General features: G+C 44.7%; 1 protein-coding gene across 2 annotated transcripts in view; it reads left to right on the top strand.

Annotated features, from left to right (window-relative positions):
- The window catches only part of LOC118377521 (dystroglycan 1-like), a 107,931-nt gene extending 91,686 nt beyond the window's left edge, over positions 1-16,245 (top strand). For both annotated transcript variants that reach the window (XM_052526199.1, XM_052526200.1), the window contains exon 3: positions 11,215-16,245. In XM_052526199.1, coding sequence (XP_052382159.1) covers positions 11,215-13,503 — 2,289 coding nt within the window. In that variant the 3' untranslated portion in view covers positions 13,504-16,245. The remainder of the gene's footprint in view (positions 1-11,214) is intronic.
- The last annotated feature ends 9,085 nt before the right edge of the window (positions 16,246-25,330 follow it).

Genomic DNA, 25,330 nt, shown 5'->3' with positions numbered 1-25,330 from the left:
CCAGAGACACTGATAGCCAGAGACACTGATAGTCAGGGACGCTGATAGTCAGAGACGCTGATAGTGCTGATAGTCAGAGACACTGATAGTGCTAATAGTCAGAGACATTGATAGTGCTAATAGTCAGAGACACTGATAGTGCTAATAGTCAGAGACACTGATAGTGCTAATAGTCAGAGACACTGATAGTGCTAATAGTCAGAGACACTGATAGTACTAATAGTCAGAGACACTGATAGTGCTAATAGTCAGAGACACTGATAGTGCTGATAGCCAGAGACGGCAGATAGTCTGAGACGCTGATAGTCAGAGACGCTGATAGTGCTGATAGCCAGAGACGCTGATAGTCAGGGACGCTGATAGCCAGAGACACTGATAGTCAGAGACACTGATAGTCAGGGACGCTGATAGTCAGGGACGCTGATAGTGCTGATAGCCAGAGACACTGATAGCCAGAGACACTGATAGTGCTGATAGCCAGAGACACTGATAGCCAGAGACACTGATAGTGCTGATAGCCAGAGACACTGATAGCCAGAGACACTGATAGTGCTGATAGCCAGAGACGCTGATAGTGCCGATAGCCAGAGACGCTGATAGTGCTGATAGCCAGAGACGCTGATAGTGCTGATAGCCAGAGACGCTGATAGCCAGAGACACTGATAGCCAGAGACACTGATAGCCAGAGACGCTGATAGTGCTGATAGCCAGAGACACTGATAGTGCTGATAGCCAGAGACACTGATAGCCAGAGACACTGATAGTGCTGATAGCCAGAGATACTGATAGTGCTGATAGCCAGAGACACTGATAGCCAGAGATGCTGATAGCCAGAGACGCTGATAGTGCTGATAGCCAGAGACACTGATAGCCAGAGACACTGATAGCCAGAGACACTGATAGTCAGAGACGCTGATAGTGCTGATAGCCAGAGACACTGATAGCCAGAGACGCTGATAGTGCTGATAGCCAGAGACACTGATAGCCAGAGACACTGATAGCCAGAGACGCTGATAGTCAGAGACGCTGATAGTGCTGATAGCCAGAGACACTGATAGCCAGAGACGCTGATAGTGCTGATAGCCAGAGACACTGATAGCCAGAGACGCTGATAGTGCTGATAGCCAGAGACACTGATAGCCAGAGACGCTGATAGTCAGGGACGCTGATAGCCAGAGACACTGATAGCCAGAGACGCTGATAGTGCTAATAGTCAGAGACGCTGATAGCCAGAGACGCTGATAGTCAGAGACGCTGATAGCCAGAGACGGCTGATAGCCAGAGACGCTGATAATCAGAGACGCTGATAGCCAGAGACACTGATAGCCAGAGACGCTGATAGCCAGAGACACTGATAGTCAGAGACGCTGATAGTCAGAGACGCTGATAGCCAGAGACGCTGATAGACAGAGACGCTGATAATCAGAGACTCTGATAGCCAGAGACGCTGATAGACAGAGACGCTGATAGCCAGAGACGCTGATAGCCAGAGACACTGATAGTCAGAGACGCTGATAGCCAGAGACGGCTGACAGTCAGAGACGCTGATAGCCAGAGATGCTGATAGCCAGAGACACTGATAGTCAGAGACGCTCATAGCCAGAGACGCTGATAGCCAGAGACACTGATAGTCAGAGACGCTGATAGCCAGAGACGGCTGACAGCCAGAGACGGCTGACAGTCAGAGACGCTGATAGACAGAGACGCTGATAGCCAGAGACGCTGATAGCCAGAGACGCTGATAGCCAGAGACACTGATAGCCAGAGACGCTGATAGTGATGATAGCCAGAGACACTGATAGTGCTGATAGCCAGAGACACTGATAGTGCTGATAGCCAGAGACACTGATAGTCAGAGACACCGATAGTCAGAGACACTGATTGTGCTGATAGCCAGAGACACTGATAGTGCTGATAGCCAGAGACACTGATAGTGCTGATAGCCAGAGACACTGATAGTCAGAGACGCTGATAGACAGAGACGCTGATTGTGCTTATAGTCAGAGACGCTGATAGACAGAGACGCTGATTGTGCTTATAGTCAGGGACGCTGATAGTCAGAGACGCTGATAGTCAGAGACGCTGATTGTGCTTATAGTCAGAGACGCTGATAGACAGAGACGCTGATTGTGCTTATAGTCAGAGACGCTGATAGTCAGAGACGCTGATAGACAGGGACGCTGATAGTCAGGGACGCTGATAGTCAGAGACGCTGATAGTCAGAGACGCTGACAGTCAGAGACGCTGATAGTCAGAGACGCTGACAGTCAGAGACGCTGATAGTGCTGATAGTCAGGGACGCTGATAGTCAGGGACGCTGATAGTCAGAGACGCTGATAGTCAGAGACGCTGATAGTCAGAGACGCTGATAGACAGAGACGCTGATTGTCAGAGACGCTGATAGCCAGGGACGCTGATAGCCAGAGACGCTGATAGACAGAGACGCTGATAGTCAGAGACGCTGATAGCCAGAGACGCTGATAGTCAGAGACGCTGATAGACAGAGACGCTGATAGCCAGAGACGCTGATAGACAGAGACGCTGATAGTCAGAGACGCTGATAGACAGAGACGCTGATAGTCAGAGACGCTGATAGCCAGAGACGCTGATAGTCAGAGACGCTGATAGCCAGAGACGCTGATAGCCAGAGACGCTGATAGTCAGAGACGCTGATAGCCAGAGACGCTGATAGTCAGAGACGCTGAAAGCCAGAGACGCTGATAGCCAGAGACGCTGATAGTCAGAGACGCTGATAGTCAGAGACGCTGATAGCCAGAGACGCTGATAGTCAGAGACGCTGATAGTCAGAGACGCTGATAGCCAGAGACGCTGATAGTCAGAGACGCTGATAGTCAGAGACGCTGAAAGCCAGAGACGCTGATAGCCAGAGACGCTGATAGCCAGAGACGCTGATAGTCAGAGACGCTGATAGTCAGAGACGCTGATAGCCAGAGACGCTGATAGTCAGAGACGCTGATAGTCAGAGACGCTGATAGCCAGAGACGCTGATAGTCAGAGACGCTGATAGTCAGAGACGCTGAAAGCCAGAGACGCTGATAGCCAGAGACGCTGATAGCCAGAGATGCTGAATGTCACGGTGGGTTTGGGGGCTATGAGCAAAAATCAGAACAGTGTACATCACACCGGAAGTGAACGCATCACAAATGGCAGCCTATCTTCTATTTCTCTGGTCAAAAGTAGTGCACTACATAGGGAATAAGGTGCCATTTGGGAAAGGAGAGTTAGTGTCTTTTGATGAGATTAACAACCCCCTGGTTTAATTAACTTCACTACTAAAGTGGGGAGAAAGGGGGCAGAGCAGCTACCTACTGCTGTGTACTCATCACACACACACGCACACATGCCCACACGCGGACACACACACACACACACACTCTCATCATCTTCGGGTGATGGCACCCAGAAGCTTTTTTGATACATCACCACATTACCCATCATCATAGTTATTAAAGTTTCTCTCCAAAATAGCCACATCTGCTCTGATGCAGCGGTAGGAGGTGTTGGAGCATTAATGAGAAGGTGTGTGTGTGTGTGTGTGTGTGTGTGTGTGTGTGTGTGTGTGTGTGTGTGTGTGTGTGTGTGTGTGTGTGTGTGTGTGTGTGTGTGTGTGTGTGTGTGTGTGTGTGTGTGTGTGTGTGTGTCCACCTCCTGCGCGTGTGGCTACGTACTTACGTACATGTCTGTCTGAGTGTCCCAACGTACTGGCCTACATGCAAGTGTGTGTGTTTGTGTGTGTGTGTGTGTCTGTGTCTGTGTGTGTGTGTGTGTGATTCGAAAAGCCCATATGCTGTTTCCTGTCTTCCCCTGAAGCTGGCTGTGTATTGGTTAGACCATTAATGATCCATCTAGGGAACGCCGGTATCTACATCATTTATCAACTGTACGATTTATCAGCCGCAACATTAACTGGTTGAGAAGCAGAGGACGCGTTAGTGGTTGTTTTATGGGATGTATTTGAATGTCAATCCCCTTGTGATGTATTTCTCCGTCATCCACTTGGAATGTTTTATGTTATTATGTTAACTGTGTTAGACCATGCTAAAAGAAGATGTAAGAAACCCCATGTTGAAGAAACCCCATGTTGAAGAAATCCCATATTGAAGAAACCCCATGTTGAAGAAACCCCATGTTGAAGAAACCCCATGTTGAAGAAACCCCATGTTGAAGAAATCCCATGTTGAAGAAACCCCATGTTGAAGAAACCCCATGTTGAAGAAATCCCATGTTGAAGAAATCCCATGTTGAAGAAACCCCATGTTGAAGAAACCCCATGTTGAAGAAACCCCATGTTGAAGAAACCCCATGTTGAAGAAACCCCATGTTGAAGAAACCCCATGTTGAAGAAACCCCATGTTGAAGAAACCCCATGTTGAAGAAACCCCATGTTGAAGAAACCCCATGTTGAAGAAACCCCATGTTGAAGAAACCCCATGTTGAAGAAACCCCATGTTGAAGAAACCCCATGTTGAAGAAACCCCATGTTGAAGAAACCCCATGTTGAAGAAACCCCATGTTGAAGAAATCAATCAATCAAATGTTTTTATAAAGCCCTTCTTACAACAGCTGATGTCACAAAGTGCTGTACAGAAACCCAACCTAAAACCCAAAACAGCAAGCAATACAGGTGTAGAAGCACGGTGGCTAGGAAAAACTCCCTAGAAGGGCCTGAACCTAGGAAGAAACCTAGAGGGGAACCAGGCTATAAGGGGTGGCCAGTCCTCTTCTGGCTGTGCCGGGTGGCGATTATAACAGAACGTGGCCAAGATGTTCAAATGTTCATAGATGACCAGCAGGGTCAAATAATAATCATCACAGTGGTTGTAGAGGGTGCAACAGGTCAGCACCTCAGGAGTAAATGTAAAACCCCTTGCAGATGGCCACCCGCATCTTTCAGCATGTTTTTACAAAAATATAGATTCAATGTTCTCCGCAAGGACATATACAGGATACTACCCTCCACAACACTATGTCACCAGGACATATACAGGATACTATCCTCTACAACACTATGTCACCAGGACATATACAGGATACTACCCTCTACAACACTATGTCACCAGGACATATACAGGATACTACCCTCTACAACACTATGTCACCAGGACATATACAAGATACTAGCCTCTACAACACTATGTCACCAGGACATATACAGGATACTAGCCTCTACAACATAACCTTCACTATGTCACCAGGACATATACAGGATACTACCCTCTACAACACTATGTCACCAGGACATATACAGGATACTACCCTCTACAACACTATGTCACCAGGACATATACAGGATACTACCCTCCACAACACTATGTCACCAGGACATATACAGGATACTACCCTCTACAACACTATGTCACCAGGACATATACAGGATACTACCCTCTACAACACTATGTCACCAGGACATATACAGGATACTACCCTCCAAAACACTATGTCACCAGGACATATACAGGATACTACCCTCTACAACACTATGTCACCAGGACATATACAGGATACTACCCTCTACAACACTATGTCACCAGGACATATACAGGATACTACCCTCTACAACACTATGTCACCAGGACATATACAGGATATTACCCTCTACAACACTATGTCACCAGGACATATACAAGATACTAGCCTTCACAACACTATGTCACCAGGACATATACAGGATACTACCCTCCACAACACAATGTCACCAGGACATATACAGGATACTACCCTCCACAACACTATGTCACCAGGACATATACAGGATACTACCCTCCACAACACTATGTCACCAGGACATATACAGGATACTACCCTCCACAACACAATGTCACCAGGACATATACAGGATACTACCCTCTACAACACTATGTCACCAGGACATATACAGGACACTACCCTCTACAACACTATGTCACCAGGACATATACAGGACACTACCCTCTACAACACTATGTCACCAGGACATATACAGGATACTAGCCTCTACAACACTATGTCACCAGGACATATACAGGATACTACCCTCCACAACACTATGTCACCAGGACATATACAGGATACTACCCTCTACAACACTATGTCACCAGGACATATACAGGATACTACCCTCCACAACATAACCTTCACTATGTCACCAGGACGTACAGTTGAAGTCGGAAATTTACATACACTTAGGTTGGAGTCATTAAAACTTGTTTTTCACACAGTCAAGGTATTGGAGTGGCCATCACAAAGCCCTAACCTCAATCCTATAGAAAGTTTGTGGGCAGAACTGATAAAGTGTGTGCGAGCAAGGAGGCCTACAAACCTGACTCAGTTACACCAGCTCTGTCAGGAGGAATGAGCCAAAGTTCAATCAACTTATAGTGGGAAGCTTGTGGAAGGCTACCTGAAACGTTTGACCCAAGTTAAACCATTTAAAGGCAATGCTACCAAATACTAATTGAGTGTATGGAAACTGACCCACTGGGAATGTGATGAAAGAAATTCAAACTGAAATAAATTACTTTCCCTACTATTATTCTGACATTTCACATTCTTTAAATAAAGTGGTGATCATAACTGACCTAAAACACTGAATATTTAATGGGATTAAATGTCAGGAATTGTGAAAAACTTGAGTTTAAATGTATTTGGCTACGGTGTATGTAAACTTCAGACTTAAACTGTATACACAGGATGCTACCCTCCACAACATAACCTTCACTCCAAATCAAAACTCCAACCTACAAACCCGATTTGGGACAAAATTACCTGGAAGGATTCCTACTACCAAGATTCTTATTTCCAAGGTCTATACAGCAAATGCTCTGGGCAAACCAACGACCAGCAAAAGAAGAACAAGAAGCGTGAAAACATCATCCAACCTGGAACTGAGAGATGTTTAGTCTGAAGCTACTTTTAATGCCAAGAAGAAAAATAAATTACATATTGTACTTTATTAGCACGGAATGCTAAGTTAAGGCTACCAAGTTTGCTAGGACTGAACAGATCCAGCTGCAACTTCAATTAGCACTGAAGTGTGAAGTGAGAGGTGTCAAAGCCCTTGAGCCCAACAATGGCAGAAGAGTTTTCCAGCCTCCCCCAACCAAATTCATAGGCCTTTGAAGCCCCCTCCCTCTGTGTAGAGTTCATTACAACATAGTAGCCCCTGGATTCATCTCTATTTTGAAATCAGATATACAGCCAGGATACTCCAACTGTAAATGACCTCAATAAGAAACGATATTGTTGCTTTGATCGCATCAGAAGATATCCTCCTCGCCATCTCCAAATTACAACAGCCACAGGACAACTTTGTTTGAATGTCGTAAAGGACCATCCGCCGAAACTAGAGATATAGCTAGCTAACGACCCTGCTTTTCCACGTTGAAAGACAGGGTGGACAGAGATATAGCTAGCTAACGACCTCCTGTTGGTGCGAGTTACTCTGAACTTACAATGGCTGACCCCAAGTCGTTATATATTTTTTCTTGTGCTTAATGCTATTTATCCCACGACTCCTATGTGCTTTGTTGACTATGAACGTTCTTGTTTACCCAACCGTGGGACAGACTATGTTTGTTCCCACACTCGGGACTCTGACTCTCTATTAGTTACACGGGCTGTTGGCCTCCCATTCTATTCTACCGGTTTTATATTCATGTTACCTGATTAAATTGCTCTATAATAGGATATTGTTGTCATCTATTGCACATTGCTTGCTGTTTGGGGTTTTAGGCTGGGTTTCTGTACAGCACTTTGAGATATCAGCTGATGTAAGAACGGCTATATAAATACCTTCGATTTGATTCAAATGTCATAAGTAAGCATTTCACTGTAATGGCGCTTGTGACCAATAAAATTTGATTTGATTTGAAATCAGGACTGCGGAGCTCTCCCTGTCCTCCCCCGTGCCTTGATTATATTACTGTTGATGGTATGTGGAAATGTGCATGCACACCCTGGCCCACCTACTGTTGCTAGCCCCAATTCTGACTTGTGCTCTGATATCTGCTTCACTGATTTCTGCTCTCATAAAAGCCGGTGTTTTCTGCACGTTAACACTAGAAGCTTATTACCTAATTGAAAGTGTGGGTTCACAGCGCCAATCCAGATGTGTTGGTCATTACTGAGACTGGTTAAGGAAGATTGTTTTGAACACTGTTAAACCTTTCTGGTTATAACCTTTTTCGGCAGGACAGATCTTCCAAAGGTGGTGGAGTGGCAATCTTTACCAAGGATCACCGTCAGTGCTCAGTTGTCTCCACCAAGTCTGTCCCCAAACAATTTGATTTGCTAGTTTTAAGCATTAAACTTTCCAAATAACTATTTTTTGACTGTTGCTGGATTTTGTCATTCATCATCAGCACTGGCCTGTACCCGACCTGCCATAAACTCTCTCCTGGCCCCTTACACTATTATTATTATATTATTATTATTATTATTATTATTATTATTATTATTATTATTATTACACTCTGAATTTGTCCTGCTAGGCGACCTAAACTGGGACATGCTTAAACCACCTGACCAAGTCCTAAAACAATGGGACTCCCTAAATCTTTCTCAGATTGTTACCAATCCCACAAGATATGACTCCAAACACCCAGAAAAGGCTACTCTCCTTGATGTTATCATCATCACAAATAATCCTGATAGGTGTCAGTCTGGTGTTTTCTGTAATAATTTTAAGCTGTAAAACAGTGATCACTATGTTCGTAATGGTTGCTCAATGAAACGACCTGTCCTGATTTGTCATAGACTCTTGCTAAAAAGCTTTAATGAGCAAGCCTTCCTTCATGACCTGGCCTCTGTAAACTTGATCCCCTCTGTCAAAGACGCTTGGACCTTCTTTTTTAATCGTTACTGTGGTATTGTTAACAAACACGCCCCAATAAAGAAAATTAGAATTTCAAACAGGTTCAGCCCCTGGTTCGACCGTGATCTGGCAGAGTTTTACTCCACCTCGAATTGCATTTTTTCGAAATATCGTCACACGCACACACAGGCTGACTGGCTCTCGTTCAGGCAAATGAGAATTAAGTGCACTCAGGCTATCCGGCCAAAGTTAAGTTACTTTAAGGAGCAGTTCTCTGTCTGTACCCTGTTTATCAAGTGTTGAAAAAAGATGTAAATAATCAACTCACTGGCTTTCTTGATGTCTGTATTCTTGATGTAGTATTCTCTCTGGTATGCAGTCTGGTTTCCGGTCAGGTTATGGATGTGTCACTGCAACCTTAAAGGTCCTCAATGATGTCACCATTGCCCTTGAGTCTAAGCAATGTTGTGCTGCTATTTTTATTAACTGCCAAAGCTTTTTACACAGTAGACCATTACATTCTTGTGGGCCGGCTAAGGAGTATTGGTGTCTCTGAGCGGTCTTTGGCCTGGTTTGCTAATTACCTCTCTCAGAGTGCAGTGTATAAAGTCAGAACAGCTGCTGTCTCAGACGCTGCCTGTCACCAAGGGAGTACCCCAAGGCTCGATCCTAGGCCCCACGCTCTTCTCAATTTACAGCAACATAGCTCAGGCAGTAGGAAGCTCTCACATCCATTTATATGCAGATTATACAGTCTTATACTCAGCTGGCCCTTCCCCGGATTGTGTGTTAAATGCTCTACTACAAATCTTTCTTAGTGTCCAACAAGGTCTCTGCCCTTAACCTTGTTCTGAAAACTTCCAAAACAAAGGTTATGGTTTGGTTTGGTTTGGTAAGAGGAATGCCCCTCTTCCCACCGTTGTGATAACTAAATCCGAGGGTTTAGAGCTTGAGGTACTCACCTCATACAAGTACTTGGGAGTATGGCTAGACGGTACACTGTCCTTCTCTCACACATATCAAAGCTGCAGACTAAGGTTACATCCTGACTTGGTTTCCTCTATCATAATCGCTCATCTTTCACCCAAGCTGCCAAACTTACCCTGATTCAGATGACCATCCTACCCACTACTCGAATACGGACACGTAATTTACACATGATCAAGTAAATGTATAGATCTGCAAGTAAAGGTGCTCTCCAGCTGCTAGATGTACTTTAAAATTAATTGTATCTTGTTAATTGTTAACTATATTTCACCTTTTAACCTTATAGAGAAACTTAGTTTTGCACTAGTCTAATAGAAAAACTTGAAATTGTGTGAAGAAAATCACCAGTAGCAGCTTCTCAGTAGCAGCTTCTCACAACAATAACATCTCCTATTATTTATAAACCCAAAAGATAAAACAACAACAAGATCTCTTCTCTGTTATTAATGGCTGCAATATGTAACTTTTGGGAGCAATTGACCAAATTTGCATAGAAATGTGAGTTATAGATCTGTCATTCTCTGTAACGGTTCTCTTGTGGTGAAGGAGAGTCGGACCAAAATGCAGCGTGATGATGATTCATGATATTTTAATGAAGGAAAAAACTATACATGCAGAAACTACAAAATAATGAAATGTGAAAACCGAAACAGCCCTATCTGGTGCAAACACAAAGACAGGAACAATCACCCACAAAACACTCAAAGAATAGGGCTGCCTAAATATGGTTCCCAATCAGAAACAACGATACACACCTGCCTCTGATTGAGAACCACTCCAGACAGCCATAGACTTAACTAGATAACCCCACTAAGCCACACACCCAATACCTAACAAAACCCCAAGACAAAACACAATACAATAAACCCATGTCAAACCCTGGCCTGACCAAATAAATGAAGACAAACACAATATATTACGACCAGGGCGTGACATTCTCATTGAAAGCAAGTCTAAGAAGAGGTTGATCTGTTCTATGTGTTACTTCTATGCTTCCTAAGTTAAATGTTTTGTCTTTTACTTTTTTTTTTTTTTACACCAGCTCCAAACAACTGAAAATACAATATTTATAATATGTATTATATTTATTAATATGGAAAATAGATTTCAGTGTTTTTTAGATGATACAATGGTCCTCTACACTATACTTGCTTGTTTTGTCACATAAACGGAAAATAAGGCAAATGATTAGAATTTTTGCAACCAGGATATGGCAGAGTGATTTATGCATAGTTCATCTTGAATGATTTATAAACTAGTTACACAGTCAAGAAAACAGTCAATTCTGTGAGTAGAACAGAAGTTATGAGCGTAAACATATTATTTTTCATGTTGTTTTCTTGTATTTTATCTTAAATTATTAATTGAATCAAAAAATACTTATCAACTCTTTATCTTTTGTTTTTTTCCCCCAGATAACTGAGTCAGGCAAGGAGACGTTACCAACATGGCTGCACTGGGACTGGGAGAGAAACGTCCTACAGGGTCTACCACTGGGTGAGGACAAGGGTGTCCACTATATCTCCGTCTCCGCATCCAATGGCAGCCAGGATATCTTCTCCATCGAGGTGCACCCAGAGGAACACGCTGACACTGACCCGATCCAGGTAGCCATCCAGTCGGCGTCCAACAACTCCAACAACGAGGTAGAGCCATTCGTCTGTGGCAACGAGGAGCCGGTGACGGTGCTCACAGTGATTCTGGATGCCGACCTGACCAAGATGAGCTCCAGACAGAGGGTGGAGCTGCTGGGCAAGATGAAGAAGTTCTCTGGCGTGGCGCTGCAGCACATGAAGATACTTCCCGTGGTCAACAACAGATTGTTCGATATGTCCGCCTTCATGGCCGGACCAGGAAATGCCAAAAAGGTGGTTGAGAACGGAGCCCTGTTATCCTGGAAGCTGGGCTGTTCCCTGGACCAGAGTAACGTCCCTAATATTGGTAGCGTCCAGGCGCCGGCTAAAGCAGGCACTATGTCGGCTCAGTTGGGATATCCGGTCGTCGGTTGGCACATCGCCAACAAGAAGCCTCATATCCCCAAACGGGTGAGGCGCCAGCTCAACAATACCCCTACTCCTGTTCTAGCTCTGCTTCCCCCAACATCTGTCGTCGAGCCCCCCGTTCGCATTGTTCCCACCCTATCGTCACCTGCCATTGCTGCCCCCACAGACAGCTCTGCCCCACCCATGAGAGGGCCTGTGCCCTTGCCCATGAAGCCCACGATCCGTGTCAGAGACTCTTATTCCCACACTCCCACTCAGGGTGCACCCCTGCCAACCAGAGTGATGGAGTCCACTAGTACCATCTCCATTGAACCCACCATGACCAGGCATACTGTTGTGGAATCCACGCCGACACTCCCTCCACCCACCACAGTCGCCACCAGAAAGCCAACCAAGAAACCAAAGAGACCGAAGACCACTCCGATGCCAAGGGAGCCCAAGACCACCACAGCCAAACCAGCCAGGCGCACTACCCCGTCGTCCATCGTGCCTGACCCAAGAAACGAGAAACCAGATCTCCGCAACCCCATCGATCAGGTCAATGCCTTCGTGGGCACATATTTTGAAGTGAAAATCCCATCCGATACTTTCTTTGACAAGGAGGACGGTACGACAGACAAGTTGAGGTTGACATTGAGGATGAACCACAACGAAGTGGTCGGAGATGATTCCTGGATACAGTTTAATAGCACAAGTCAGCTGCTGTATGGTCTACCTGACTCGAACCACATCGGGAAGCACGAGTACTTCATGCAGGCCACCGATAAGGGCGGTCTGAATGCAATCGATGCCTTTGAGGTCCGTGTGAACCGCTGGGCTCCCAACGATAAGTCTCCGGTCTTGTTCCAGGCTCGCTTCCACGGGGAACCTCACCAGGTGACCAACGACATCCACAAGAAGATTTTGCTCATCAAGAAACTGGCGTACTCGTTCGGGGACCGCAACAGCAGCACGGTCACCCTGAGAAACATCACCAAGGGATCCATAATGGTGGAGTGGACCAACAACAGCCTCCAGCAGAACCCCTGTCCCAAGGAGAAGATCCAGACCATGTCCAGGAGGATCTCTAACGCCCAGGGAAGGCCCTCCCAGACATTCATCTCCACCATGGAGCCTGAATTCAAACCCATCGACATCAAGGTCAAAGGGACAGCCGCCTGCCGGAACTACATGTTCGTGCCGCCGAGTGAAATCACCATTCCTTTACCCCCGGCCGTCACCCCGGCGCTCGGCGCCGGACGCCAGAGCACGGACGACGTCTACCTTCACACGGTCATCCCTGCGGTAGTGGTGGCGGCCATCTTGCTGATCGCCGGCATCATCGCCATGATCTGCTACCGTAAAAAGCGCAAAGGAAAGCTGACCATCGAGGACCAGGCTACCTTCATCAAGAAGGGGGTACCCATCATCTTCGCAGACGAGCTTGACGACTCCAAACCCCCTCCGTCCTCCTCCATGCCGCTCATCCTGCAGGAGGAGAAACCCCCACTGCCCCCGCCTGAGTACCCCAACATGACCAGTCCAGAGACCACCCCCCTGAACCAGGACCTTCTGGGGGAGTACACGGCTCTGAGGGATGAGGATCCCAATGCCCCTCCCTACCAGCCTCCACCCCCTTTCACTGTCCCCATGGAAGGTAAAGGCTCTCGTCCAAAGAACATGACCCCCTACAGATCCCCACCACCTTACGTGCCACCCTAAGGTTAGCTGGCTCCTCCAGAGGAGGAGAGGGGCAGCAGGGGGGACTTGTAACCGTCTCACACCAGTGTTGTCTGTTTGGAAATAAGGGGTGGGAGGAGGTGGGTAGAGGCTCTGCAAAGTGGCAATGAACTTCGGACATTTTGGGTTGGGAGGGTTTTGGGCTGATCTGATCAAGGCTGAGTTAAAGTTGAACGATGGGAGGGAGGGAGAACTAGGTGGTAGCCTCGGCAACAATAGCCACAACAATGACACTATTCAGTCTCTCGTCATCTCATTGGTTACAGCTGAACAGCTGAGAAGACACGCCCCTCCTGTCCCAGCAGCTTTTTTCTCCATTTGAAACTAAATGGCCTTTTGTTTTATTTTGTGTCTTTTGGTTCTGGTTTTCTTCAGTTTTTGACTTGACTGTAAGATCAAACTACTTGCCTTTTTTTTAATCTTCTTTTATCTTGAATAATACAAGAGGACAATAAACAAACACACTGCAGGCAAAAGGGTTTTTAATGATGAGATAGAGAGTTCTGTGAATGAAAACAAACACAACATAATCATGTTGATCTGGGACAGCCAACCCTGCAGACAGTTAAACACAGTGGTTGATTGATGTGGCGGCGGCTGTTTGGATTCAATAAGGTTTGCCTTTTAACACAAATTGTATGTTTTTACCCTTATTCACACAATGTCTAGTCAAGATGAGCATAACAAGGGTAGCCTAAAAGAATAATTAGAAATTAGTATAAAAACATTTTTTTTTTTTTACTTTATATTTTTAAGGTTAGATTAGATTAGATAGGATTGTTTTGGTGGTGGAGCAGATCTCCTGACTGAAATAGCCTGCAGGATCTCTTTTTCCCCCAATCAGAAAGGAACGGTACACCTAGTAGGTAGGCCTAGTCAGGGTTAGTGAACGTTAACATGGAAGGCAATGACAACCAGATGGTTACCCTGGCCTGGTTATTACCAGATGGTTACCCTGGCCTGGTTATTACCAGATGGTTACCCTGGCCTGGTTATTATCAGATGGTTACCCTGGCCTGGTTATTACCAGATGGTTACCCTGGCCTGGTTATTACCAGATGGTTACCCTGGCCTGGTTATTATCAGATGGTTACCCTGGCCTGGTTATTACCAGATGGTTACCCTGGCCTGGTTATTACCAGATGGTTACCCTGGCCTGGTTATTACCAGATGGGTACCCTGGCCTGGTTATTACCAGATGGGTACCCTGGCCTGGTTATGATCAGATTTCTTGTTTTTACTTTGCCTGAGTTTCCCAAAGCCACCCAAAATCATTCAAGAGAGAAATATAACACAATTACAATGCCCCTTTTCACTATTTTTGTTTAAAGTGGGTTAAAATGAGTATCGTGATCCGAATATGATCATAACATTGACCATTTGAATGCCATTTTGCCTTTATGGTGATGCGACAAGTGTCTTCTGTAAATAACGATGGATCGGCCTGTGTTTATTTTTTGTCCCCTAAAAAAACCAACGTTTTGTGTAAATCAGATATGGAAAAAGCCTCCTGCAGTTTATTTTAGACGAGGGGTCATTTATTTTTTTATGTAGTAATGATGCTCTTGTTTTCACAGTTTATGCGGTAAAAACAGTTTTTAGGGCCGTTGAGAATGTCCTGAATGGGACACAACATGTATTCACAACTCAAAGGTCATTGTTGAGAGTTAGAGAGAGAGAAAGAAATAAATGGGAATATCCCAATAACAAGAAAAAAATGGTTGATTTAAAATCTCTATCTAATTTTTTTACAACGTTTTTTGATACAGCATCAAATTGTAAAAACAAAAAATATAAAATACATGAATAGTGTACTGCAATTTGTAAAATCTTAGAGTAGAGAATTGATTCCTTATTATATACCTTTTCTCATTGGTCACCTATTTCAAATTATTTTTTTATTTTTTTATTTAGCCATATTGTCGAATTGAAATGTACCTCCTGTTATACAGTCGGAATGACCCATTTTATGTCATCACACATTTTATTTAATGTTCAGATTCTTCACTAACGACTTTGAAAGTGACCCTTTGCAATAATGTAAGGTGGTGGTGGTGGTGGTGAGTGGTCAATGCAGGTTAGATGAGTGATGATGTACTACACGCATAATGATGATGTGCACGCATAATGATGATGTGCACGCATAATGATGTTGATGATGTACACGCATAATGATGATGATGATGTACACGCATAATTTTGATGATGATGATGTGCACGCATAATCAGTGATGATGTACACGCATAATGATGATGATGATGATGTACACGCATAATGATGATGATGTACCTACATAGTTTGTTTTCGCCCAGATACAAAGTGTTGCATTTTTGAGTGTCCATTTATTATGGAAGCCGACCTCTGTCTCTATATCCAGATAATTCTCCCTTCTTCACACGTTTGAAATTCTAATCCAACAAGCTCCCATAGTATTGGAATGAATGAATCATCAGTATATATATATATATAACAGAGTGGACTATGGTGGTATATCTCGCTTGGTATGTTGCCATACATTATAATATAGAGATTTATTTTGTATTGATGAGCTTCGGTTATAATTGGTTTTCTAATGCTTCCCCATATAGATGAGTCAGTATGTGTACGTCCGTAGAGGTTTCATTAAGGAGTGTATCCCATCTCTCTAATCTGTCAGCCATTTTGAGACTCCCCAATTCCTGGCACAATAACCGGCTCGTAATTCTTTCTCCTTGAACTAAAACTGATGACCCATTGTGATCTGAATCTGATGTTTGTAGACGTCCTTTCAGCTCAATGCCTCCATCACACTCACCGCCATGAAATACAGACGGAGTTTATTGTTTATATGTAAAGAACTTGCCCCCCTCTGCGTCCACACATCATGTCGCCACTTCAGCTCTATTGATTTCAGGACGAGGAACAAACTGCAATAAGAGTCCTAGATGGTTTATCCCAACAGGGTTGTTAGTTAGTCAAATGAGAAATATATAGTTACTTATGACAGTTTACTGAGATTGATGAAGATTTGATCCACGTTTGAGGTGAGATTCATAGAACGATAGGGAAGTAGAAGTACAAGCACAGGTTTTTTTTTTTGTGGTTGGTTTGCGTATATTTTAAGTGGCGTAATCATTTCAGCGTTAAGCTCAATTCATTCATTAGGCGAAGAATCGAGTTACATCCTAATCTAAGATGTGTTAAAATCGTACATGACGTGAGTGAAAGTTTTAGTGACGTGCGTTTCTCAAATTCGGATTTATTACGGAGAAGAATCCAAAAACGATGCAAAAAAAATATTAAAAAATATGTAATAGCAGTCATTCATTTGTAACTGATTCAATCAAATGCCTTGTTGACAGAATATCTGATCTGTTGGGCTTCATTTCAAGTTACATTTCAGCGTTACATTTCAGATATTAGCAAAACGGTTATTGCGAAAGATATGGAATCAACAACAAAACACATTCTTCTATTCTTTTAGAACACGATAGCTGTCCTGAAGGATAAACATTCAGGTGGAGCAACCTTTACGTTTTGGACGAGTTTGCCCTCCGTCTCATTTAGCGTTTCTGTGTTGTTCATTTTATTTTATTAGATTTCCTTCTTTTTTTTTTGCCCGTTTGAAACGTAGAGATTGGTGTGTGTGTGTGTGTGTCAAATCCAAATCAGCCTTAGAAATGAATTTCTTCATATGCAGCAGGAAGGACTGACTGAAAGCCTCCTGACAGCCCCCTTCAAGGTGCATATATTTTAGTATATTATTTTGTTCGCTATAGAGAATGTTTTATTTTTTTTTTCATTTCGTTTTTTACATTCATGAGTGAATTAGTACTTACAATTGGAATATTGATGATAGTAACAATAGTGATAGTGATGATTATAATATTTACTATAATAATATGGTTATCACAATGGTTTCAGGGGGACATTATACACTGTTTGTCCTTCATTTGTGTCAGTTTTTTAATTGAAATACCTGTTTCACCCACCGCGTTCCCAATAAAAATGGGACTCCTCTGGTTCGCAAACAAAATGGTTGCCAAAGTACAGCGCAGTGAAAGTTATTTGGCTTTGTCTTAACACATTGCACGTATCAGGCAGACGTTCAGTCGACATGCTAAAACACATGACAAAGAGCTAGCCTCTCTGAAAGCTACCCCAGGGGGAAGAAGGGAGGGAGGGAGGAATTAGAGGGATGATACCCCAGGGGGAAGAAGGGAGGACTTAGAGGGATGATACCCCAGGGGGAAGAAGGGAGGAATTAGAGGGGTGATACCCCAGGGGGAAGGAGGGAGGAATTAGAGGGATGATACCCCAGGGGGAAGGAGGGAGGAATTAGAGGGATGATACCCCATGGGGAAGAAGGGGGGAATTAGAGGGATGATAACCCATGGGGAAGAAGGGGGAATTAGAGGGGATGACCCCATGGGGAAGAAGGGAGGAATTAGAGGGATGGTACCCCAGGGGGAAGAGGGAGGAATTAGGGATGGAGGGGGAAGAGGGAGGAATTAGAGGGATGATACCCCCAGGGGGAGGGGAAAGGGAGGAATTAGAGGGATGATACCCCAGGGGAAGAAGGGAGGAATTAGAGGGGGAAGGGGGAAGGAGGGAGGAATTAGAGGGATGATACCCCAGGGGAAGAAGGGGGAATTAGAGGGATGATACCCCATGGGGAAGAAGGGAGGAATTAGAGGGATGGGGGAAGGGAGGGAGGGATGATACCCCAGGGGGAAGAAGGGAGGAATTAGAGGGATGATACCCCAGGGGGAAGAAAGGGAGGAATTAGAGGGGGATGGTACCCCAGGGGGAAGAAGGGAGGAATTAGAGGAATTAGGGGATGATACCCCAGGGGGAAGAAGGGAGGAATTAGAGGGATGATACCCCAGGGGGAAGGAGAATGGGGAAAAGGGAGGGAGGAACCCCAGGGGGAAGAAGGGGGATGATACCCCAGGGGGAAGAAGGGAGGAATTAGAGGGATGATACCCCATTGGGGAAGAAGGGAGGAATTAGAGGGATACCCAGGGGGAAGAAGGGAGGAATTAGAGGGATGATACCCCAGGGGAAGAAGGGAGGAATTAGAGGGATGATACCCCAGGGGGAAGAAGGGAGGAATTAGAGGGATGATACCCCAGGGGGAAGAAGGGTGGAATTAGAGGGATGGTACCCCATGGGGAAGAAGGGAGGAATTAGAGGGATGGTACCCCAGGGGGAAGAAGGGAGGAATTAGAGGGATGATACCCCAGGGGGAAGAAGGGAGGAATTAGAGGGATGATACCCCAGGGGGAAGAAGGGAGGAATTAGAGGGATGATAAATAGACTGAGAAAATGCAGATTGAAGGAAATGGTTTTCCATCTGGAGCGGTTGGGAAAAGCCTGGCAATTGTCCTTGACCACAGGGAACTTCCAACCTAGAAAAGAGGGTTGTACACATGTATGAATGCTTGAGTAAACAATGCATGGTGAAAAAATGCATTTCTCTTCTCCTGTGTTGAAATAACATTGTTTTATTTATGCCACTAGACACTGTACGTTGAAATCGTGTATTAAAAAAACAGTGTTTTCACCCAACTATTGTTGTGACCTCTTATTGGTTGTTTGGTCATCTACCAATGGGAGTGTTTTATCCTTGACGGACATTTTATTTGTACCAGAAAGCCAAAAATAAAATAAAAAGGTTTCTCAACTGCAACTACAAGCGTGTCATCATTACTCAGCTCTATCTGTCCAGTATCCTTGTGATAGCAGAGAGCATTGCTTTTGTGTTCTCGGTAGCCTTCAATGAACTTAGACCCATATTGAACCCAAAGACACTGAGTAAGAGCAGCATTTCATATCTCTTTTCGTCACATATATCCCTCAAGCTACTTTACATGGGTCTAAGAAACATGTGTGCTTTCTCTGTAGCTGTGACATTGCAGAGAGGTTTGTGTGGGGAGGGTGACGGTGTCTTTTCAAATGAAGGAATATGAATACTGATAAAATGTTTATCAATCAAATATAAAATGTGCTGTACAGAAACCCAGCCTAAAACCCCAAAAAGCAAGCAATTACAGGTGTAGAAGCACTAAAATATTGCTGATACACGTTCACTAACGGATGGTAAACTTTGACATTGATTTTGACTGTTTGACGACATTGTCTAGCAGCATAGAATGTTTATGTTTTAACAATGTTGTTTGATCTATGACCCTTGTAGTGGTCTCCTATCAACACTTCTATACCCTTGTCGTGGTCTTCTATCAACACTATTCTATACCCTTGTAGTGGTACCCTAACAACACTATTCTATACCCTTGGAGTGGTCTCCTAACAACACTATTCTATACCCTTGTAGTGGTCTCCTATCAACACTATTCTATACCCTTGTAGTGGTCTTCTATCAACACTATTCTATACCCTTGTAGTGGTCTTCTATCAACACTATTCTATACCCTTGTAGTGATGCCCTAACAACACTATTCTATACCCTTGGAGTGGTCTCCTAACAACACGATTCTATACCCTTGTAGTGGTACCCTCACAACACTATTCTATACCCTTGGAGTGGTCTCCTATCAACACAATTCTATACCCTTGTAGTGGTCTTCTATCAACACTATTCTATATCCTTGTAGTGGTCTCCTATCAACACTATTCTATACCCTTGTAGTGGTCTCCTATCAACACTATTCTATACCCTTGTAGTGGTCTTCTATCAACACTATTCTATACCCTTGTAGTGGTCTCCTATCAACACGATTCTATACCCTTGTAGTGGTCTTCTATCAACACGATTCTATACCCTTGTAGTGGTCTTCTATCAACACTATTCTATACCTTTGTAGTGGTCTCCTATCAACACTATTCTATACGCTTGTAGTGGTCTCCTATCAACACTATTCTATACCCTTTTAGTGGTCTCCTATCAACACTATTCTATACCCTTGTAGTGGTCCCCGATCAACACTATTCTATACCCTTGTAGTGGTCTGGACCTTTTTTGGAACACCATTATTTTGGTCTTACTGAGATTTACTGTCAGGGCCCAGGTCTGACAGAATCTGTGCAGAAGATCTAGGTGCTGCTGTAGGCCCTCCATGGTTGGTGACAGAAGCACCAGATCATCAGCAAACAGTAGATGTTTGTCTTCAGATTTTAGTAGGGTGAGGCCGGGTGCTGCAGACTTTTCTAGTGCCCTCGCCAATTCGTTGATATATATGTTGAAGAGGGTGGGGCCTAAGCTGCATCCCTGTCTCACCCTACGACCCTGTGGAAAGAAACGTGTGTTTTTTGCCAATTTTAACCTTTTAACCTCTGGTCTATATATTTGTTGTTTGTGGTCTGTATATTTGATCATTTCATGTAGGATACCATCAACACTACAGGCCTTTTTGGGTTGGAGAGTTTGTATTTTGTCCTGTAGTTCATTCAAGTTCACTCACTCACACACTCTCTCTCTCAATTCAATTTCAATTTAAGGGGCTTTATTGGCATGGGAATCTCTCCTTCTCTTTCTCTCTCTCCCTCCCTCTCTCACTTACTCTCTCTCTCTCTCTCTCTAAATTCAAAGTGCTTTATTGGCATGGGAAACATATGTTTACATTTCCAAATCAAGTGACATGAATAATAAACAAAAGTGAAATTAACAATATAAAATGAACAGTAAACATTATGTTCCCAAAATATCCAATGGAATAGAGACATTTCAAATGTCATATTATGTCTATATACAGTGTTGTAACGATGGTCAAATAGCTCTCTCTAACTCTCTTTCTCTCTCCCCTTCCTCTCTCTCCCCCTCCTCTCTCTCTCTCCCTTCTCCATTTATCTCTCTCGCTCTTTCTCGCTCTCTCTCTCTATCCCCCTCCCTCTCTCAGGGAGAGAGATTTACTGTCAGGACCCAGATCTGAGAATGACAACACCCCCCCCAGCTCTGTCTCACGCTGGGTATGTACATAGTCAATGGAAGGCTTCGAGGGGACTCCTATGGTAGGTACACCTATAGCTCATCTCTTGGCAGTAGTACTGTAGACTACTTTATCACTGACCTCAACCCAGAGTCTCTCAGAGCGTTCACAGTCAGTCCACTGACACCCCTATCAGATCACAGCAAAATCACACTCTAATTGAACAGAGCTTTGCTCAATCATGAGGCACCAAAGCCAAAGGATCTGAATAATATTAAGAAATGCTACAGATGGAAGGAGAGTAATATGGACATCTACCAAAAAACAATTAGGCAACAACAAATTCAATCCCTTTTAGACAACTTCCTGGACAAAATGTTCCACTGTAAAAGTGAAGGTGTAAACTTGGCAGTAGAAAACCTAAACAGTATATCTAACCTCTCAGCTTCCCTATCAGATCTAAAAATCTCAAATAGAAAACCGAAGAAAATGAACAACAATGACAAATGGTTTGATGAAGAATGCAAAAACCTAAGAAAGAAATTGAGAAACCTGTCCAACCAAAAACATGGAGACCCAGAAAACCTGAGTCTTCACCTTCAAAGGGATTTAGCTTAAGCCCCACCCTCTTCAATATATATAATCGAATTGCCGAGGGCACTAGAACAGTCTGCACCACATGGCCTCACTTTACTAGAATCTGAAGTCAAATGTCTACTGTTTGCTGATGATCTGGTGCTTCTGTCACCAACCAAGGAGTGCCTACAGCAGCACCTAGATCTTCTGCACAAATTCTGCCAGACCTGGGCTGTGACAGTACATCTTAGTAAGATCAAAATAATGGTGTTTCTAAAAAGGTCCAGTTGCCAGGATCAGAAATGTAAATTCCATCTCGACACTGTTGCCCTGGAACACACAAACTACTATACATGCCTTGGCCTAAACATCAGCACCACAGGTAACAACCACAAAGCTGTGAACGATCTGAGAGACAAGGCAAGAAGGGCCTTCTATGCCATCAAAGGGATCTGGCTAAAAATACTTGAATCAGTCATAGAGCCCATTGCCCTTTATGGTTGTGAGGTCTGGGGTCAGCTCACCAACCAAGATTTCACGAAATGGGGCAAACACCAAATTGAGACTCTGCATGCAGAATTCTGCAAAAATATCCCCCGTGTACAACGTAGAACACCAAATAATGCATGCAGAGCAAAATTAGGCCGATACCCACTAATTATCAAAATCCAGAAAAGAGACGTTAAATTCTATAACCACCTAAAAGGAAGCGATTCCCAAACCTTCCATAACAAAGCCATCACCTACAGAGAGATGAACCTGGAGAAGAGTCCCCTAAGCAAGCTTGTCCTGGGACTCTGTTCACAAACAGAAACACACCCTACAGAGCCCCAGGACAGCAACACAATTAGACCCAACCAAATCATGAGAAAACAAAAAGATAATTACTTGACACATTGGAAAGAATTAACAAAAAAACAGAGCAAACTAGAATGCTATTTGGCCCTAAACAGAGAGTACACAGTGGCAGAATACCTGACCACTGTGACTGACCCAAATTTAAGGAAAGCTTTGACTATGTACAGACTCAGTGAGCATAGCCTTGCTATTGAGAAAGGCCGCCGTAGACAGACATGGCTCTCTAGAGAAGACAGGCTATGTGCTCACTGCCCACAAATGAGGTGGAAACTGAGTTGCACTTCCTAACCTCCTGCCCAATGTATGACCGTATTAGAGACACATATTCCCTGAAATTGCACAGATCCACACAATTTGAAAACAAATCCTATTCTGATAAACTCCCATATCTACTAGGTGAGATACCACAGTGTGTCATCACAGCAGAAATATTTGTGACCTGTTGCCACGAGAAAAGGGCAACTAGTCAGGAACAAACACCATTGTAAATACAAGGCACTGGTTTCAGTTGATTTTCCATTTGTACTTTAGACCATGGTGCTTGCCGTTACGGAGCTGTGAGGGGAATACACCTCAGTACCTCCAGGCTCTGATCAGGCCCTACACCCAAACAAGGGCACTGTTCATCCACCTCTGGCCTGCTCGCCTCCCTACCACTGAAACATACAGTTCCCGCATCAGCCAGTCAAAAGCCCTCTGGCCCCCAATGGTGGAACAAACTCCCTCACGACGCCAGGACAGCGGAGTGACAGGCCACCTTCCGGAGACACCTGAAACCCCATTCTTCAAGGAATACCTAGGATGGTAGAGTAAGCTCCTTCTCACCCCCTAAAAATATTTAGATGCCCTATTGTAATGGCTTCTCCACTGGATGTCATACCATGTGAATGCCCAATTTGTTTCCTTGGTAGATAATATCTTAAATGACTTATATAATAATAATAATATATGCCATTTAGCCCTGTTTCCTTACAGTAGATAAATTTAAATGTAAATGTACAACCCATATTTATGTTTCTTTATTTTCCCTTTTGTACTTTAACCATTGGTACACCGTTACAACACTGTATATATATACATAATATGACATTTGAAATGTCTTTATTCTTTTGGAACTTCTATGAGTGTAAAGTTTACTGTTCATTTTTGTTTACTTCCCTTTTGGAGATGATCTACTTCACTTGCTTTGACAATGTAAACATATGATTCCCATGCCAATAAAGCCCATTAAATTGAAATTGAATTGAGAGAGAGAGAAAGCGGTGACAGGCCACAGAAATTAGTCACATTGTGTTTGAAAGAGTGAGTGGTAGAACAAAGCTGCTGTTTCCTTGGTAGATAATATCTTCTCCCTGCTGATAATGACTTCTCCCTGCTGTTACCATGTTCTGGTCCCTGTTTCCTTGGTAGATAATATCTTCAAGGTGTCACGCCCTGACAGTAGAGAGCTTTATGTGTCTCTATTTCGGTTTGGTCAGGGTGTGATTTGGGTGGGCATTCTATGTCCCCTTTTCTATGATTTGTATTTCTGTGTGTTTGGCCGGGTGTGGTTCTCAATCAGAGGCAGCTGTCTATCGTTGTCTCTGATTGAGAACCATACTTAGGCAGCCTTTTTCCCACCTGTATTTGTGGGTTGTTGTCCATGTATAGTTGCCTGTGAGCACTACGTTGGCGTCACGGTTTCGTTTTGATGTTTATTGTTTGGTTGGCGACATCTCATAATAAAGAAGCATGTACGCTCACCACGCTACAGCCTCCCCCCTCCCCCCTCCCTCACCACGCTACAGCCTCCCCCCTCCCTCACCACGCTACAGCCTTCCCCTCCCTCACCACGCTACAGCCTCCCCCTCCCTCACCACGCTACAGCCTCCCCCTCCCTCACCACAGCTACAGCCTCCCCCCCCTCACCACGCTACAGTCTCCCCCTCTCTCACCACGCTACAGCCTCCCCCTCCCTCACCACGCTACAGCCTCCCCCTCCCCTCACCACACTACAGCCTCCCCCTCCCTCACCACGCTACAGCCTCCCCCTCCCTCACCACGCTACAGCCTCCCCCTCCCTCACCACGCTACAGCCTCCCCCATCCCTCACCACGCTGCAGCCTCCCCCTCCCTGACCACGCTACAGCCTCCCCCTCCCTCACCACGCTACAGCCTCCCCCTCCCCCTCACCACGCTACAGCCTCCCCCTCCCTCACCACGCTACAGCCTCCCCCTCCCTCACCACGCTACAGCCTCCCCCTCCCTCACCACGCTACAGCCTCCCCCCTCCCTCACCACGCTACAGCCTCCCCCTCCCTCACCACGCTACAGCCTCCCCCTCCCTCACCACGCTACAGCCTCCCTCCCTCCCTCATCACGCTACAGTCCCTCCCTCCCTCACCACGCTACAGCCCCCTCCCTCACCACGCTACAGCCTCCCCCTCCTCACCACGTCACACCCCCTCACCACGCTACAGCCTCCTCCCCTTCCGCACCACGCTACAGCCTCCCCCCCCTCCTCACC

Source organism: Oncorhynchus keta, chromosome 10 (assembly GCF_023373465.1).
Source record: "Oncorhynchus keta strain PuntledgeMale-10-30-2019 chromosome 10, Oket_V2, whole genome shotgun sequence".
Lineage (NCBI taxonomy): Eukaryota > Metazoa > Chordata > Actinopteri > Salmoniformes > Salmonidae > Oncorhynchus > Oncorhynchus keta.
Note: the sequence above shows the minus strand (reverse complement) of the source record. Positions and strands in the feature narration are given on the sequence as shown.